This window comes from Plectropomus leopardus, chromosome 5, assembly GCF_026936395.1.
Source record: "Plectropomus leopardus strain MGB_pleo_1.0 chromosome 5, ASM2693639v1, whole genome shotgun sequence".
In the NCBI taxonomy this organism is placed as follows: domain Eukaryota; kingdom Metazoa; phylum Chordata; class Actinopteri; order Perciformes; family Serranidae; genus Plectropomus; species Plectropomus leopardus.
In genome coordinates this window covers 35,778,071-35,797,773 of record NC_142180.1, presented here as the reverse complement: position 1 = coordinate 35,797,773, position 19,703 = coordinate 35,778,071, and the positions used below count along the sequence as shown (strand labels likewise).

General features: G+C 39.6%; 1 protein-coding gene across 17 annotated transcripts in view; it reads left to right on the top strand.

Annotated features, from left to right (window-relative positions):
• Window positions 1–19,703, top strand: part of kif1aa (kinesin family member 1Aa) — a 68,752-nt gene that overhangs the window by 24,984 nt on the left and 24,065 nt on the right. For 5 of the 17 annotated variants that reach the window (XM_088078103.1, XM_088078100.1, XM_088078104.1 and 2 more), the window contains exons 14-27: window positions 1,386–1,424; window positions 5,995–6,206; window positions 7,130–7,209; window positions 8,065–8,140; window positions 8,768–8,847; window positions 9,467–9,573; window positions 9,664–9,747; window positions 9,835–10,015; window positions 10,210–10,282; window positions 11,087–11,177; window positions 11,271–11,419; window positions 11,511–11,689; window positions 13,189–13,326; window positions 15,688–15,990. In XM_088078103.1, the coding sequence (XP_087934229.1) occupies window positions 1,386–1,424; window positions 5,995–6,206; window positions 7,130–7,209; window positions 8,065–8,140; window positions 8,768–8,847; window positions 9,467–9,573; window positions 9,664–9,747; window positions 9,835–10,015; window positions 10,210–10,282; window positions 11,087–11,177; window positions 11,271–11,419; window positions 11,511–11,689; window positions 13,189–13,326; window positions 15,688–15,990 (1,792 nt within the window). The remainder of the gene's footprint in view (window positions 1–1,385; window positions 1,425–5,994; window positions 6,207–7,129; window positions 7,210–8,064; window positions 8,141–8,767; window positions 8,848–9,466; window positions 9,574–9,663; window positions 9,748–9,834; window positions 10,016–10,209; window positions 10,283–11,086; window positions 11,178–11,270; window positions 11,420–11,510; window positions 11,690–13,188; window positions 13,327–15,687; window positions 15,991–19,703) is intronic. The other 12 variants (XM_088078113.1, XM_088078115.1, XM_088078114.1 and 9 more) reach the window with 5 other exon arrangements.

Genomic DNA, 19,703 nt, shown 5'->3' with positions numbered 1-19,703 from the left:
CGTTGCCCCGCCTTTAAGCCAGATTAACGTAGATTAATTTCGGGTTTTTTATTTTCTTTTGTTTTTTTTGTTTTTTTTGTCAATTTCATCAATGAACCTGTAAGCCTGTCACCTGTGGTTAAACGTCACAAAACTAGACCTATCACAACTTTCAAATGTCCCCGTTTGAGAATAATCAAAAACCAGTGTTGATGCATTCCTCAGAATACCCTCCCTTAATTTATGGGTTTTTTAAGTTACTGTAAACTGTAGAAAAACAGAGTATTTAAAAACTATCATGGCAGAGACTGAAGCTCAGAAGCATTCAGGTCAACCCTGTTTAAAACACTCATGATTTAGGCAAAGCAGCTTTATTTTTTTAATACATTTCACACAACAGGGCAATTCAAAGAGCTTTACAGAGCAATAAAACATAAAAACATGATAAAGAAAACAGATTCACAATAAAACAGCACAGAGATAAGATATGTAACAGTTCAAATTAATTAGTAAAATTTAAACATTTTAAAACAAAAATCACCTTTAAGTATAGCAAAAGTGCAGACAAGAATTTAAAAAACAAAAATCCCAAATGGCCCATAATTTAAGTCCAACATTAAGAACTTAAATGCGACAGTGTAATTGCTGAAAATGTTGTTTGGTGTAAGGTCGTCATTATTTTTTATAGAGACAGAGGACCCTGGGAACATTGGGATGACCTCCCCCGTTTATAAAATTTAAAACGTTTGTATTTGGTTTCAGATGCTTTTGTTAGCGCGCACGCTCTTCTCAATGACACAGTGTCAGTCTCACCTCAGCCCACACAGCTCCCTCTATTCCCTCCGTGCTCACAAACACCGTGTGCGCCGCTGCTGATGTGCGCTCACATAAAACACGAAGCGAATCAAGAGCCAGTGCAGGAAAAATCAATGGGAAGACGTGAATGGAGATGAACAAATTCTCTTTAGACTGCAGCGAGAACAGATGTGGCAAAGTGCAGTTTACTCACATGTAGAAAAGCACCGACAGCGCTGGAAATAGTGTTGGCGAGGTTTCAAGCTTTAGCCGCGGGAGCTAGATAACACAAAGGCAACGTGTGTGCTGAAAAACGGAGGTATAGAATATAAACATTGTGGGCATTTAACAGACAAAGAGGCTCTAAGGAAAAGATGCTATTATGTTGCATTATGGTAAATGGAGGATTTAGCTGTTTTGTTCAGATGTGAATGCACCTTGTCAGATTCTTTATTGAGTAAAAGACCTGAAAATGTGTTTAAATTTGAACGTGCAAAAATGTGTTTTTTTCCCCAGCAAATAATAAGTGAATGTTTCCGTGAACATTTTTATCTAAAGGTGTTTTGCTGTCTCTCTCTCTCTCTGTTCCTCTTTATCTTCTCTTCTCCCAGCATATCGAGCGACTGGCGCTGACATAGAGGGTTTGAAATGTGTGTTTTCTGGCTCCTGCTTTTGCTCTTGTGGCAGCTTAGCATCAGCGGTGCTTAATGTGACAGTAAATATTAGCTTGTCTGTGTTCTCTGCAGCACCAGCATTTCATAAAGAACCGATCAGAATGTTTTTGGCGATTTGCGCTTAAATAAAAGTTGCTAATGTTAATGCACTAAAATCAGCACGCGGTCCAGGTCTGAGCGAGATTTTCAAGCTTTTTCATTTTGTCTCTAATCTTGATTTGCCAGATTGCATGAAGCATCTTAAGTTTATTTGGCGAGGATTTCACTTTAGGTATTATTTTTCTTTAGTTAAGGAATTTGTTTGATACAGTTGCAAAAAAGGGGCGCCTGATGGCTCGGTGGATGTGCAGAGGCGGAGTCCTCGCTGTGGCAGCCGCGGGTTCACTTCCAGCTCATGGCCTCTCACGCTTAAATTCTGTCCTGTCCAATAAAGACAAAAGAGGTGAAAAAAATATATTTGGAAGAATAAAATTTAAAAAAGACAACTGCAAAAAACAGCTCAAACTGAACAAAAACTAAGCCATTTACTACACAAGACTACATATTAAATACCTCGAGAGTATTTCACAGTTCCAAGGTGACGTAAAACCCACGATGTTTATGTAGTTTATGTTTTTAGATTTTCTATTAAAGAAATCAGATAACAAAATGGTACATATGAGTCCACTGGTAATAAAACACTCCTAAAATAAATTTAGAAAAAAAAGAAATGAAAAACAAATCTGCAGAAATAAAAGAAAAGTCCACACTCTTGATGAATATGCAAAAAGGACAAGTGTTAAAAAAGTGCATTTCAGAATGATAATTCTCTCTGTTCACAAACTCATCCTCGTGTCTATCGGGGGCTGTAATGTGCATATGAGTACCGTTTATGGCCCAACACATTTTGGTGAATCCAGTGATGCAGAAAAACCTGTTCAGTGCACGTATTACTCCACTCTGGAGTAATATCGGGTAATAAGTGCAATTAGCAGGCTAACTATTTACGGGACGGCAGGGAGCGCGTAGCTGCACGGTCGGGTGCTCCAGATTCTGTGCGAGTTTATTGGCCAACAAAGAAACTGACTGCTGATTAAATCTATAAAATTTCGCAGTAACTGCTTGTCAGTTAGTGTGTCTATGGGGTCGTTTCCCATGAACACTTTTTGGCAGAACTTTATCATTGATGAAAAAACTTTTTGTGGAGGTGATGCAGCTGTTTATTGTTCTTTATGTTTACTTGTAAAACCGTTTTTCCACCAACTTACAATCAGTTCTGTTCAGGACTCTTGGAGCCTCGCTGCTGTCTCGAGAACCAGTCTGCGTGACCAGTTTTAAGAGGAACCATCATAATTAAGGATGTGTCATTAATGGATGATTTTGCAAAACTCTCCATCAAACCGGTGTTTATTCAGGGAAAAAATTACTAAGCATTAAGCTCTTTTACAGAAATGCCCTGGATTCACATTCAGTGGTCTAAAAGGATTCATAACATATGATAGCAATGAATTCAATAAAAACAAATAACTGGCAGAAATGCTTTCCAAATGTTATAATTAACAATAAAATGTAGTAAAACTAATGAAAGATTGAATAGAAAACAAATCTGCAACTAGTTAAAAAGATGCACAATAAAACAACAGAAAAAAACTGTAAAAATTATGACAATAAAAACCATAAATAACAATCATGTCTGTAAATTAAATTCTAAAATTTTATTTTAATACTTCTTGTAACTTGTTCTGTTATTTGGTGCAAAAAACTAAAAACTAATTTTCCAAGTTTTGTAAGTATCTGAGGAGTTTCAAGGGATAAAAACAGTGTGTGATGAGAGGTGGATTTAATTTAATGCACAGTGGAAGTGAACAGTAGCAGCAAAACAGCAGAACACTTTGAGTTATTTATGAGTTTTTGTTCTGTTTTTGCAGGTTTTGGACCATCTATCAATGAGACCACCTCTTGCTTGTTATTTTCTGATGAGTTTTTAATCAGCGTCACTGTCGTTTGCTTCTCCTTCCTCTCATTACATCTGTGAAACAAAGCACACACACTGATGTCATTGTTTACAGTTGGGGTCAAGAAAAAAGCTGTTTTTATGTCTCGAGGCTGGAGGCATTATGTTTTCAGGTCGTCCATCCATACATCCCTCACATTCACGTGAACACAATATCTCTAATACGTCTAAAGGGAATTTCCTCATATTTGACGTCAGTGTTCACTGTAAGCTGATGTAGTGATTAGATTTTGGTGGTCAAAGGTAAAGGTCACCGTGACCTTTCATTCGTCTCAATTTTATGAACACAATATCTGAAGATGACCTTGAGGAGGACATGGATGTAAACTTGACTGGTGCACGAAGGCGTACAATCATGTGACGATAAATCTAGTTTGGTTTCAGCTGAAGACCAACTTTCCAAACCGAATTATTTCTCGTCAAAATACTCCATATGGTTCAAAATGATGTGCTTTCGGTGAAAAGGTGCATCGCCAAATTGATTTGAAGGAAATACTTTGAATAAAAACACAAAATAAAGATGAAAAAAATATGTCTAAATTATTTTTAGGATAGTACTTGTACAAGTCAATCTTTTTTTAAGAAAACTTAAGTTAATTTTTATTAAAAATCTTAAACTTAGATGCTTCATGCAGTGGCTCCCTTATGGGCTGAAGGTGCCATGTCATGGTGCTGTAGAGATCCGGCTTCTTGGCTGTGGCATTGGTGGGACAGAGCTTAATTATTTATGAAGCAACAGAGCAGAGCAATACAATGAGGAAAGTTAAGGACAATAATGAGATATCTATGATTTCCCTGACGTAGAAAGCTTCTCGTTCCCCCGGCGGCGTCTGTCTGACTCTGCCGCCTCCTGTTGGCAGCCGTAACAGTAAACATGAGATGATGATGCAGCTCCAGTCACAGAGGGAGGATAATCACTTACATAATATTGGATCTTTGAGGTAGTCATCTCATTCTACGCCATAAATTTTTACTGTCTCTCTATAATACATGACTTCATTAACTGCACCGCGAAGGCAATATTATGTGATCCATCTTGGCGGGCAGCAGCCTGTCCAGATGGATGGGTGTGATACACTTTCCCAATTTATTGCTCCGTGTTGCCATAGCAGCAGCTGCAGGGTTGATATTCTTTGTTTTGGAGAATCTGTCATAGAGGTGCCACGGCGACGCCGGGATGAAGCGCTGAACAGAAAACCAAGGAAGCTGTTTTTTATACTGTAGTTTCTTGCAGAAAACAGGGAGCGTGATGTAAAATCAGCTCTGTCAGGAGGCTGTTATTGATAAACAGAAATAAGATGAGACCTTTTAAACCCTCACTGTACAAAATTACACATTATAGCAACTCAAGGGTCAGAAGCAACAAGTAGAAAAAGTGCTAAAAAGGACAAAAATATAACAAAAATACAATTTATTTTAAATTAAAATAAAATAATATTACATAATATTGTATTGGGCTATAATACAAACTGATATAGGTAGATCTATGACATAGTATAATTATTTGATTAAATATATAAGAATAGTTACACAGTATAAGTATGGTTGACATGTATATAACTTATGATATAATGTGTATACATATTACATACAGGATAATAATAATGTAGTAATATGTGAATGCCCTCACTAAGAAAGAAAATATTTTTTCTTTGCATTTATTTGGTTAGAATATTTTGATATTTGATTAATTTGATATTATAGCTACAAGGGAAAAAATGCAAAGAAATATATGTATATAATAGTATGTATCATATGTAGAATATAAAACCTTATGATTATTAATAAATAGAATATAAACTTAAACTGAGAGCTTAAATAGTGCAAAGCTGCAGTCATGTTTTTAGCAGTGTGTGTTGAAATTAGTTTTGATTCAAAATAAATGTCAAATGAGGATTTCAAGGCTACACAGACAAGCAGAGAAATGGATTTCAGCTTTCAGTTATTTGTTTGGCATTTCTAATTTTAGAGACGCGCTGAGCATTACATGCATCTTGCTGCTTTTAGATAATAATCTTAATTGGGAGTTCTGGCTTCCCGATGTTCTCTGCAGGAAATATGACCCTTTTACAAATGAGTCATTATGTCTCTGCACAAAGGGCTGCCTGCTGATATGTTTTATTTTAGGTACATGATGACTAATTTTGGTTTTGCCTGTTCTGAAGTGAGCAATCCCTAATTCATGCTAGATTTCTATGTCTGAAAATGGGAGATGAGCAGTTTTGTATTTTGTTGTTTTTGAATGCTCCTGCATTTGATGCTCTGCTTGAAGTTTTCGTGCATTAGCTGCATTTTCTTTGGCTGGTCGGCCTCTTTGTTGCATCCTTTGAGTTCCCTGCGCGTGGCTTCCTGCTGCTGCTGCCGCCGCCCTCGCTTGTGTACTATCAGATCAAATTTCTCTCTGTGAGTTAGATGTGTTTCAAGCTACATATCTTCTTTCTTCTTCTTCTTTTCTATTCTCTTCTCTTCTTCATCTGTCTGCATTTTTCCATTTCTTTTATTATCGATTTCCCCCAAACCCCACTTCCTGTACATACCCGGCGCCCCCGCCAGCCCCCACAGACCTATCCGATTACAAGAACAATAACAATAAAGGCCAAGCTGTGAATCAAAGAGATGATCTCTCCACAGTGACCAATGCCATGACGGGGATGAGTCCCTCTCCGTCTCTCTCAGCCTTGTCCAGCCGTGCCGGATCCATCGCCAGTCTTCACGACCGCATCATGTTCAGCCCGGGCAGCGAGGAGGCCATCGAGAGACTGAAGGTGAACACGAGAAACTGCAGTTCCCAACACTGCAACTCTGAGCAAAGTGGTTTGATTTCTTTCAAAAAAGTGGAAAAAAAACAATGTGTGACTTGGTAAGAAAGGTCCTGCAAATTGATAGAAATGAATCGATTTAGAAAATTAATTTTAAATGCTTGGGGAAAATGCCTTACCTACTTTTATGATGTTTTTTTCCTGGTGTTTTTTGGTTGGTTTTTTTTTATTTAATTTTTTTTTAATTATTATTATTTTTATTTATTTTTTTGTCATTTGTTATTGGTGCAGTTTTTCAGGAAATTTTCTTGTATTTTTTTTACTTATTTCTTACACTTTCTTGCTCATTGTCCTCTTCCCATGTTTTGAAAGAAATCAAGCCAATTTGCTCAGGTTTCAAAGGGTTAAGAGCGCTGAGGATACATGCAGGCATCTTTTAAAATTCTCAGAACGAAAGTCTTGGTTCTTGGTCAAATTTGATGGACCTTAGACACAGAAACAGACCCTTTGCAGGATTTGATGAACATCCTTGAAATGCTTGAAATGTTTAAGGATTTTCCCTTAACTAAGACCAGCACTTTGTGGCTTAATGCAGTTTTTAACAAACTTTACTCAAACTGCAGTAAATTGTACATTTGTTGAGGACTAATTTCAGACACCTGTGAGTGTCTGCGCTTCATGTGGGACTGACCTGAAATTAACTACAGTGTCCACATTCATCTTAATTAAGGAGTCTGTCAGGCAGAGTAACAATGAAGCTCTACGGCACCGACGAAGAGGACGCATCAGGATTTAGCCACACTACACAAAACTACACAGTTATTGTCTGATTTGTTCTTTTCATGGGATTAATTGATTTTTTCGAAAAAAAAAAAAAAACCTGTCCTTGAATGTCTGTCTTTAATTACCACTGTCTTTTGAAATTTCAGGAAACAGAGAAAATTATTGCTGAACTCAATGAAACCTGGGAAGAGAAACTTCGCCGAACAGAAGCCATAAGAATGGAAAGGTGAGACACACAACAATTCTACATTTATATATATATATATATATTATTTTAATAGTAAAATTCCCTCTGATATTCAGTTTTTAATCCAAGAAAAAGAGTCCAAGCTAAAACAAATACACTGTGAAAGAAAAACATTTGTGAACACAAAGAGACAAGAGGACGACAAAACATAAAACAACAGAGAAAAGCTCAAAGACACAAATAAGACCAGAGAATGCCCTTGCAATTATAAAAAACAGGATGTTGAGTTTTTGTCAAAGATAATTAATAATAATCTTAAAGCAGCAACATCATTAACCCATAGAAACTTGTACAAATTGGAAGGATTTCTTTCAAAAACATGGGGAGAAGGCAATGAGCAACTTAGCAAGACATTGTCCAAAAATAAAAACAAACAGGAAAATTACCTGAAAAAAGTGCTAATTTTAAATATATGTTTATAATAATTATAAAAATAGTTTTCCGTATTTTTTGTCCCTTTTTTTCTGAACTAATTTATATTTTTTTTCATCATCCTTTACAGTTTTTTCTTAGATTTGTGGGACTTTTCTCGCCAAGTTGCTCTTTCCCTTTCCCCACATTTTCAAAAGAAATCAAACCAATTTGCTTGTGTTTTTAAACTGGTTAAACAGCTTATGAAAGGCATCTGAGGAGACGCATCGCCAAACATGGTGAACCGTGGGTTTGGAAGGCATGCTTTCTTTGAAGTAAAAAATTAGTGATCTTCTTTTGCAACACATGCTCGGCCTAAGCCCCTAATGTCCTCAAATCCTACAAACGCCCCTGGTGAGGCATCCTGACATTAAGACAAATCATGCAGCGTTTTGTTTTTCTGACTCCGACATTGATCCACAGAGAGGCTCTGCTGGCAGAAATGGGCGTAGCAATGCGAGAAGATGGCGGGACAGTTGGCGTTTTCTCCCCCAAGAAGGTAAGAAAGTTTTGAGACATCTGCAAAATTCCTCTGTGATCTAATACTTACCACTTCAATTATTCACTGATCTGCTTGTTTATTTACCTCAAAGCCCTCCGATAGCCCTAGAAAGCCCCAGCCTGTGTTTATCGACACGGTCGGGCTGTTTTCCCCAAACGAGGTTTGTCGCTGTGAAGTGTTTAAAGCTGCCTCCTTCTCTGAGTGCTCTGAGTCTCTCCAACAGGAGCTTCGCCAAGGCGCATCAGTCGAGGGTTTTTTCTCTTTCATTAAGCGTTATCTGAAATCTACTTCATTACTCACTTCAAACACTCCCTGGCTGCGCCGAAGGCAGCAACGGGTGTAAACATGGGGGGAAAGATAATGGTAGCGCCCCATTTCAGTGATTTATGGCTGTTTGCCTGCAGCCCCACAACATCAGACTACATTAGACAGTCCTGCTGTGAGTCTGACTGCATGGAGTTAACTATTGTTTGATGTTTGCTACTGAGAGAAGCTGCTTTTCAGCTCTCTGATGTGCAGCGTGTGCATGTGTTATATTGTAAATAACATACTGGCAATGTCTGATTTATGTATATGACTCACTGAATTTCTGCAGTTAGTAAATTGTTCCTTGTTGTGTGTCAGACGCCTCATCTGGTGAATCTCAACGAGGATCCTCTGATGTCTGAGTGCCTGCTGTACTACATTAAAGACGGGATCACCAGGTCAGATATCATCACACATTTATAATCAACTGTTAAACTAGAATAGAAGGGTGGAGGGATGTCCTTCCTTCCTAAAAACTATATTTTTATTGAAATTTTAAGTGTATATCAAAACATGTACATCAATGTACATGTATATATGTATACACACATACATAAATGATTAGTTAGCTTAAAATAAATAGATAAATAAATTCATAAATGAATACAATAAGAAAGTAATATAATGCTTAACCTTTTGAAACCTGGATCAACATCTGTTTTCTTGTGCTGTGTGTCTTTTACAAGCACTTAAAAATTTTGAAATGTGAGCAAACTGGTCGGACTTGTGTCGAAAAACATGGTAAAAAATAAATAAATAAATATATATATATATATATATATATTAGTATGAAGTGTCCCAAAAATTGCAAGAAATTGCATCAAGTCATCAAACATCAAGTCAGTTTGCTTAGGTTTCAAAGGGTTAAATGAAAACGCACACATTTTTATATCAGTTACTCACTCATGCCTCCACAGTGAGAATCCAAAAACACTGACTTATCAGCTGACATATTAAAGCAGTTCTTTATTATTTATTTGTTTGCTCTCACATCATATTGTCATTTTTCCTCTTTAGGGTCGGTCGCGTGGACGCCAGCAGTCGTCAGGATATCGTCCTCAGCGGCCACTTCATCAAGGATGAGCACTGCACCTTCACCAGTTCTACTGGTCCGAGTGGAGAAAGTAAGCCATCTTTACCTTCCTCCAGAACGCTGTAAGTTTAATACCGACAGACAGGAAGCGAAGCCTCATGTCGCCCTTTCTGTTCTTAAGTAGCAGTTGTCCTCGAGCCCTGTGAAGGAGCCGAGACTTACGTCAACGGAAAGAGAGTGACGGAGCCCACCGTCCTCAAATCAGGTCAGTGAGCTCTCCTGCTCTCTGCTGTTGCAGCAGCATGTATGTGCTGTACTCATGCATGCATTTTGACTTCTTATTCCCGAAAAGGAAACCGCATCATCCTGGGGAAGAGCCATGTGTTCAGGTTCAACCACCCCGTGCAGGCCAGAGCTGAGCGGGAGAGGACCCCGTGTGCTGAGACTCCAGCTGAGCCCGTGGACTGGGCCTTCGCTCAGAGGGAGCTGCTGGACAAACAGGGCATCGACATGAAGCAGGAAATGGAACAGAGGTACTTTGGAGGAAAAAGTGAACCGTCTAACCTTTTCAATAAAAGCCGCGTAGGTAGCAGAAGAGTCTGTGGACAGGAGCAGCAGATAAGAAAGCTGTGGAGAAGCTCCTGAAACGGAGCTGCACTGCTGTGTTCCCTCTGAGGCGATGCATCGCGTCTCCTTTAAACGTCTTTTGTTCTGTGTTTGACTTCAGGCTGCAGGAGCTGGAGGACCAGTATCGCAAAGAGAGAGAAGAGGCCAACAACCTTCTGGAGCAGCAAAGACTGGTACAGTGCTGAGCAGCTTCATGTGCAGTTAACCCTTCAAAACCTAGATGATCAGCTTTCTAGTGCTGCTATCAGAAACCTTTCTCAAGCATTTAAACCTTTGAGACGTGAGCAAGTTGGTTTGTTTTCTTTCAAAAACATGAGAATAAAGGCAATAAGCAACTTGGCAAGAATTAGTTAAACGTGACGTAAAAAATTGCTGGAAAATTATCCCCCGAAAAAGGGGAAAATAAAAAACATTTAAATTATATAATTAAAATTGTGGTACACAAAAAATATGTATTTATTAATATTATCATATTTAACACTATTTAATATGTTTTCTTTTTTGTGCTAATTTTCTTGTAGGCCTAACTTTCAATGTTTTGCTCATTTTTGCATCATTTTTAGGATGCCTGTTGCCCTCTTTCAATATTATTTTTGTTTTTTAAACAACTGTTAAAATTTTACTTTTCTGGACATCATTGTTTTTGTTAATATCCAATAATCACCTTTTCCCATGTTTTAAAAGAAATTACATTTCTCAGGTTTCAGAGGTATAAATGCTTGTCTGAATGAGGCAAAACAAAACTGATGTCGATCAAGGTCCCAAAGGGTTAAGTCATCAAATTTCCAAAAATATTAAAATTGTATTTCAAAAAGCACCCCATGCTGCATCTTCAGTAAAAATAAACCACAAGATATTTTTCCATGTACATTTAATGACCTTTGGTTTTCCGTTTGAAAGGACTGCACAGTTAACCCGCTGACATCTGCTCCTAAAGTGCTTGTGTTTACATTAATCTTCATTATTTAATTATCCAGGACTATGAGAGCAAGCTGGAGGCTCTTCAGAAGCAGGTGGACAGTTATTACCCAGATGTCCCTGAAGAAGAGGAAGAGCCAGAGGAGGAAGGTGGTGCAAACGACTGGGCACATATCAATATCTGTCTGCTGGTGGAAAGCAACTCTTCACCACATGATGTTGTTTTATCCTTTTTACCCACAGTGCAATGGACAGAGAGAGAAAGAGAACTGGCTGTGTGGAGTTTTCGTAAGTGGCGCTGCTACCAGTTCACCTCTCTCCGTGACCTGCTGTGGGGGAACGCCATCTTCCTGAAGGAGGCCAACGCCATCAGTGTGGAACTCAAGAAGAAGGTCCAACACGTTCTCGATCATACTGACATCCGCAGATTATTTTCATCATCCGTCTCTCTGATCACACCGATGCTTTTTGTTGCCCGTGCAGGTCCAGTTTCAGTTTGTGCTGCTCACAGACACTCTGTACTCCCCGCTGCCTCCGGACCTGCTGCCCCCAGAGGCGACTAAGGACAGAGAGAAGAGACACTTCCCACGCACCATTGTGGCCGTGGAGGTGCAGGATCAGAAAAATGGAGCCACGCACTATTGGACGTTAGAGAAACTAAGGTACGTGAACACGCACCAAGTCTTTACACACCCTCCACTTAGCTCTGCTCAGCCTCCCTGAGAGAGTTTATTTCAGGGCTCTGATCGATTCTTCAGCCTCAGATCCAGGAGGAACAATGTGGATTCAGTCCTGGTCCTGGAAAAGTAGAGCAGCTCTTTACCCTCGTTGGGCTGCTCCAGGGGTCCTGGGAGTTTGCCAATCCAGTCTATATGTGTATTGTGGACTTGGAGCGGCCTGTGGGGGGGTACTGCGAGAATATGGGGTGCCGGGGTTGTTGCTTTGAGCCATCTGGTCCCTGTATGACCAAAGTGAGAGCTGCGTCCATCATCTCAGCTCAAAGTCAAACACATTCTCAGTGGGTGTTGGCCTCCTCCAGGGTCGTCCCTCGTCACTGATTCGGTTTGTGATACGCATGAACAGGAAGGTGCAGCCGGAGGGAGGTAGGGGTCCGGTTTGTGGACCTCAGAGTTGTGCTCTTTGCAGATGATGTGGTTCTGTTGGCCTCATCAGACCTCCAGCATGCACTGGGGCAGTCTGAGTGTGAGAGGCAGCACCTCCAAGTCTGAGGCTCAGGTTCTCTGCCAGAAAAACTGGGACTGCACCCTCTGGGTTGGGAGAGAGTAGGGAAGGATCTCGGGGTCTTGTGGAGCGGAAGATGGCCAGGTGGTTTGGTGTGGCGTCAGCAGTGGTGCCAGCATTGTGGTGAAGGTGGAAGGCAAATCTCTCGATTTACCAGTTCATCAGTTCGTTCTGGTTTTCTTAAGAGTTTAACTCTTTCATGTCACCTCTCATCAAACATTAATGTTTTGGTAAAAATGCACAACATGCGCGCTCTGCCTCATCCACCTCTACTGAAATTTGACCTCATTCATGGTGCGACACCGGTCCGGGCTCAGCAGCCTGTCAGACGCTCCCTTAGTCTGTCAGACGCTCCCTTAGTCTGTCTGTAATATATAGTTATATTATATTGCTTATTACTAATGCAATAGGAGCTGGATTTAGCACCATGACGCAGTTAGCACACATTGCAGATGTATAATACTTTTTAATTTGCCAAGTGGCATAATGAAAAATGCTGGTCCAGCTCACTTGCATAACATCAAATTGGTTTAAGCTTATATACCAGACTGGACTGGCAAATCTAACTCTGCTGGGTGGAGAGTGAAAGAATGAGATAACGGATACAAGAGGCCAAAATGAGTTTTCTCCGAAGGCATTCAAAAATGAGTGCAGAAACTTTTTATTGTGAACATTAGTGTTTATTATGGGTTGCTGTTTTTTACATTCTCTTGAATATTATCTGCAAATAAAATGTCTGCAAGCCTTTGATGAACAGCAGAAACAGAAGAGGTTTAAAATGTCTTTGTGAAGGATGAATTTCACACATAAAAGTCAGTAATATCACAGTGTTCACTGGAAGAATATTTCTCATTAACTCCATGCTGTGCTTCATTTTAGCACAATAACATAATGTGTCAACTGTTGCTTCTTCCTGCAGGCAGCGGCTCGATCTGATGAGAGAGATGTACGATCGCGCTGCCGATGTGCCCAACAATACAACTGAAGACGGAGAAAATGTGATGACCGGAGGGGACCCCTTTTACGACCGCTTCCCCTGGTTTCGTCTGGTCGGCAGGTAAATGCTGAACACCACCGGCTCTGTAGTGTGTGAACAGGACAGGAAGTCATTCAGACTGAGCTCACACAAAGGTCAACAGCAGCGAGCAAACAGAAGCCCAGTGTTAGTCATTGAGTTCAGGATAATGGGAGGCTGCTGGCCATTACTGCCACATATTGTCCATGTGGTTTACTGATGGACTGATAATGACACCAGCATGAAGTAGTCTGCAGCCCACTTCATTGCGGTGTCTCTGTGTTTGCAAACTGAAGTCTGGTGTTCTCAGTCTACACTGTGAGTGCGACACTGTCATCAAATCTCTCTGTTTCAGCTGATATAGAAAGCTGTATTTGCATGAAGGACTTACTGGGTATTATTTAGCAAAATGCATTGCACAAGGACCTTTTAAGTGAAATTATTCAGTATTCTTTTTAATTTAGCATATTTTTATCCACAATAAAACTGTCATATCTTGTGGAGGATGACAAAATAACTTAAAGATCAAAGATTGAAATAACTGAATGTTTAAATAAATGCAGTAATGAAAAAAATAAATGCAGGAATAAAAACAAATGGAAATAAATATTATGTAAAAAAATACAGGTATGAATAAAAAAACACTGAAATGACTAATTAAATAAAAGAATTTTAAAGGTACAGGAAAAGATAAATATATGAATGAATAGATACAAGCATAAATGAATAATTACTGAAATAAATATATAAATGTATAAATAAATACAGGCATAAATAAATAAATACCCAAATAACTAAATAAATGCATTATAAATAATACAGGAGTAAATAAACACATACGGAAATAAATAAATGTGTGTATGAACAAATTCAGGCCTAAATAACTACATATTTGTATAAATAAATACAGAAATGAATAGATGAATGCATGAATAAATATAAGTTGACAATAAAAGTGGACATAAATAAGCATTATACATTTATATCTACAATTCTGCAACTACATTTATTTATGTATGTGTTTCAGTGTTAATTAGGTTGGAGGAATCATTGTATTTATTTATTAGGTTTTATTTAGTTTTTTATTTTATTTTTGTATTTTTTTGTATCTCCATACTTATTTATTTAGTCATTTCATTGTATCTCCTCATAACTGATGAATTTTAAGTTGGTTTACTGTCAGTTTTCAACTTTTAAATTCTCCTTGCTTCCTAAATGAACAATGCGCCTCCAGTGTGAATATATTTCCTCTGAACATGAGTTCACAGCTTCAACACAAAAGATGGATTTGACAACCAATTGAAATGATCAGTACATGCTCGTTGTTGCCAGGCTGTTTTTGTTTTTTGTTTTTTTTAAGGGAAAAAAATTGTCTGTGGAACATTTCAGATCGACATTTCTTCAGTCCTCCTACTCAAAGCCTGCTGTTTTTCTGTCTCACTCTGGCACTCAGCCTCCCGGTCTCTCTGCCAGCTCTCTCTGTCTCTCTCTCAGTCACACGGCCCCGTTACATAACATCCAGCACTGAGCCTTTAATGTCATTTAGCTCCTACAAGACAATCAAAAACGGTTAGGCAGTAATCTGAAAAATGTCCCCTGAAATATGCTGCTTGTCAGCTCACTTAGATTTTCGGTTTCGACTCAGTGAGTGAGTAATGCTGGCACTTGGGGCCAAAAGCACCACATCTAATGAAATTTAGCTCCCTAGACAAATTATATCTCAGCAAATAGACTGAAGTTGGATATAGCATTTTTATTTTTGTGTGTGTGTTTTTGTACTTCGACCTAAAAAGACACAGTCTGTACCAGAAGAGACGAGGCATCGGTGCACTCGTGGCGGAGGGTTCCTAATTTTACAAAAGGTTTAACACAAGCATTTGTGATTGTCATTACCTTTAATACACAATATTTGTAAAAACATAAATCCAGCTGTCAATTCCTACAGCCATGATGCAAGTATTATTTCAAACATATGAATATGTGTAAAAATAATAATAATAATAATAATAATAATAATAATAATAATAAAATGAGCATGTCACTGACAAAAACAAACACTTTTAGTGAACGTAAGTTGACAGTTCAAACTTGCCCATAATTCAAATCTGTCAGACACCAAAACGTGGGAAAATAGGGTCCAGGTTTTACAAAAACCACACATTTACCCCTAAAATTCTTTATATAAACTCTCATTAAAGGTGGTCAACCTTTGTCGTTTGTCTAAACTCTCAGTTTCCACTGTACACACTGAACAGACAGTGAATGCAGATTTTGGCATCAGGGGAGGGTAGTTTTTTCCCGTGGTCCGTTCCATGTGGTGCTCCATCACTCCTCTTGTTTGAACAAGTGTGTGCTTTCTATCTAACTGTTCTAACCTAGTTCCCATGTCTCTGGCTGCACCAGAAACCCCATTTTCAACACATGCATGAGCGAGCGCATGAGTGACCTCACCCCGTCCCCGACCCTCTCCAACTCTGAAATTACTGAGCTGGCTGACCCGCAGCTCGAGGGTCGAGGGGAGGAGGAGGAGTTGGAGGAGTTGGATGACCTGGACGATGATATCTTTTTGGACGACCCGAGCTCGGAGCTCGGGGGAGTGGATGATGATGATGATGATGATGATGATGAGGGAGAGCTCTGCCGAGGCTCCGGCGAAGGCCAGGATCCCTTTTACGACCGCTCACCATTATTCAGTGTAGTGGGAAGGTTGGTGAGGTTTCGGGAGCATGCTGGTGGAGGAAACTAGCTCTTTCACGCTGAGACACGGGGTCTGTTTCCCTCGATAGACATTAGCACAGATGATTGTACATGTTTTAAAATGCAGTACACAACATTAATACAGTACAAGAGCTCTCTCATAAAGTCATGTTTGCATCAGTACATGAAATATGCGCATGAAAACAATTTTAATTTTTCATTTACAAATAGAAATTTCCATTGTACTGCCCATCTGGGACAAGTAATATTTAGTTGCAACATCAGCATGAAGTTAGGGCATTTTAGCTGAATAGCTTCAGTGGAGATTTGAAAAACACTGTGGGAATTTAGTTCATGTCATCTTCTTAAAGCTACAGTTGGTAACTTTTACAAAAATAAGTACTTGTCATATTTGCTATAACCTGACAGCATTACATGAGTGGTAGTTCATTGCTCTGCCTCCTCCTACTGCTCCTGATAGCATTTGCAAGAATCTACAACCAACAACCAACCGAAGCCAATGAGACTCAAGCACAGCTGTCAAAAATGCACTTTAACGGGGCGCCTTGTAGCTCCCAGTAGCGTGGAATCAAACCTGTTGTCGCAGCAGCGTCAAGTTTGATTTCAAACTCCGCCCTTTGCTGTATGTCATCCCCTCTCTCTCCCCCCCTTACACACTTAACCCATCCTGCCAAATAAAGGCAAAAAGGAGAAAAAAAATAATCTTTGTTTGTTTATATATAAAGAAAATGGCCCAGACACACCAGACCAACATCAAGGGAACTAGCAGTGACAAAACCGCCCGCTGTGTTGCCTCACATTTGCACACAGTTGCATGTGAACACACCACAGAGATTCAGCCAATGGCTAACCAGCATGTACAATCTGCGCCTGAGTGAAAGGAAACACCACTTAATACCAGCAGACAGTGTTTGTCTGTAATCGTTAATCAACAAGGGAAACCATAAGACTATAGCCTCATGCCCACTGCACAAAAAACCCACTAACACCCGCTAACTTCTGGCTTTTTAAATGCTATTAGAATGCCAGAGATCTGCATGCACACCTTGGTCAAATGATTCCTCCGCAGAATCATGTATTTATCACCTCCAGCTCTGATCGGCATCGATAGGTACACAACACCTGATTTCAGCTCCTTAACTGGTGAGATGCAATGACTTGCCGTCACTAATTACCATCCATCTCCTCCTAAGCAGTGTCAAAACACTGATCCAAATACATCTGCACACAGTTTGAAAGAGAAACTGAATAAGTTAGAGATATAAAAAGAGAAGAAACTACTGAGACGTTTCCACAGACCTCTGTTCCTACTGCTGTGTACCTGTTCTCCTGCCTGTCTGTGACATCGCACGGACACACCACCAAAACTCGTGTGGTGAGTTCACTGGCAGTGGGAATGCAGTATTTAATAGGCTTACCCGTGTTTGAAAAACCCAAGTGCATGTGCTAACTTGGGCGGGAAAGCAGCATAAATTGATGCTAGTTAGCCAATTAACACATTAACAACACAATCTCATTTTGAAAAAACAAACGATACGAACCTGCTTAAAACCTCATCTTATCTGTTATAACGAGTTTGTTTCAATCTCACTCCCCATTAACTCTGACAATCAGAGTGATGTCACTCACGGATGGGTCTGCCCTCGCTGGTTCAACCTGCTTAAGCAGTCGGAAAAAAGCCCAATGAGGGCCAGCGGTACAAGGATGCAATGCAGTTACTCGGCCAACAGACGCTCACCAAACGCCGACTGTTGGCTTGGTGTGTCACGGCCTTAAAAGTAACAGCAGTTAACGAAAGACTCCTCGGTTTTCATTGGTTGTTTTTATTTAGACAGTGGATTCTTGCAAATGAAGCAGCATAAGGAAGCAGAGAAAGAAGTTTTTTTCTACAGATTATCTGTCTCATGTACTACTGTCAGGGTATAATGACAGGCTCATCAAATATGACAAAAAAATTGCTGTTGTAAAAGACGCCATCTCCAGCTTTAAACACTCCCTGCCTGATCAGAACACCAAGTCAAAGAAGCCACTTTAGTTTCTATTTCCTGTCTCAGTGGTCACCGTCACCGTGTCTCATGTTTGAGACACAAATGTTCTCAAATGTCAAACCACTACACAGATTTTTTTTCATGATACTGAGTTGACTCCGGAGTAGACATTTCTGGGCTTCAAGGTTTTATCTTTTGCTTTCTATCTTTAATCTCATCAGATCTGACTGTTGCTTTATTTTATTTGTTTCCTTGCTTTTTGGTTTTTTTCACACTAATAAGCTTCTCCTTCATATTCAAATTCTACTTATTAAAAAAATGTCCTTTGTGTCAGCCCAGGGTGGGTCAGTTCATGCCACTTGTTTCCATGGAAATCCAAGCAAAGTTGATGCTCAACGGCTGCTTGAGGTGTGTGTCTCACTGATGTGTGGCTAAAAGCAAAGGAGCGGCTTTTACAGAAGACCTTTCACTCGCCAAAGCACTGACATGTCTCATGGAGTATATTCAGGTCTGATTTGCATAACACAGGAACCCACAGCGAAATGTTCCCAGCATGCTGTGAAACCTGAAAGAGTCGATTCATACCAAATAGCAAAGTGGCGTTCAAGGAAGACTCAAAATCTCAAGATGAAAGAGCTGGTTTCTACTGCAGCTGTCTCTTTTAGGCATGCCAGAGCACAAGTCTTTTCATTTTGACCTTTTTGTCGATTTTTTATTGAATACGTCTGATGATGAACTAGTGCCCCTCTTTTGCACAAATTAGCACTTCGACCCAGGAGGTGCGCTTTGATTTCTGATGTCATTCGTTGTTTTTTTTTTATTTTTGGTGTAGCATACAATATATCAAGCTGTTGGCAGTTTTTATTCAAGCTGAGCCATGTTGCGTATGATGATTTCTGTTCCATTTGCTTTTGATTCCTTTGAGTCGAGACGTTGAAAGCATTTTTTTTGTTCACCCTTTTTTGTCCTGAGCATGCCTTCTTTGCACCTCACCAATCTTGTCATAAGCCTGTCCCTTTTTACACCCTTAAATGTCTACCCCTTCTAGCTCGTGCAAAAACGTGGTCATTGACTGCAAGATTGTAGAGCACTGTAGCTTAAAAACTTAAGACTGAGAAACACAGAAACAGGAACATTTTTAGTGCAGTGCATTTAAAAGTTTTTCTCACTACCCCTGAAGTATTTAGAAATCAAACACAAAGTGCCTCAAGTGGTCATTTTGGCTCTGCACATTTGATATGTAGTGTAGTGTTTTCATATTTAGGCACGTTCACGATGCTCATTTAAGTGCAGTAGCAGACATCGGTCAGCTTCAACAGTAAAATCACTGACAGGAGAAGTGAATAATTATGATCATCTCGTTGCAATGCAATGCTCAGCTGGGAATTCGTGGATCCTGGCTTTCATGTGGATGCCACATGACATGCAACACCCGCTCAGTTTCTTTTCACCGTGGCTGCCCAGCAAGACAATACGCCGGACCACACCTATGGATTTGCTAAAAGACCTTGATAAAACATTGGCGGCAGATCCCCGTTTATTCCTATGAAAGCTGCTCAGTCGCACATGAAGCATATAATGTTCTCTTTCCGTGGTATAAATGTACCAGGATCTTCTGCATTAAGGAGCCCAGAGGACGTGCGTCTTAGAGATTTAACGGTGGCCAATCGAGTCCAAGCAGCCAACTTGTAGTTTAACACCTGCTAACTTGAA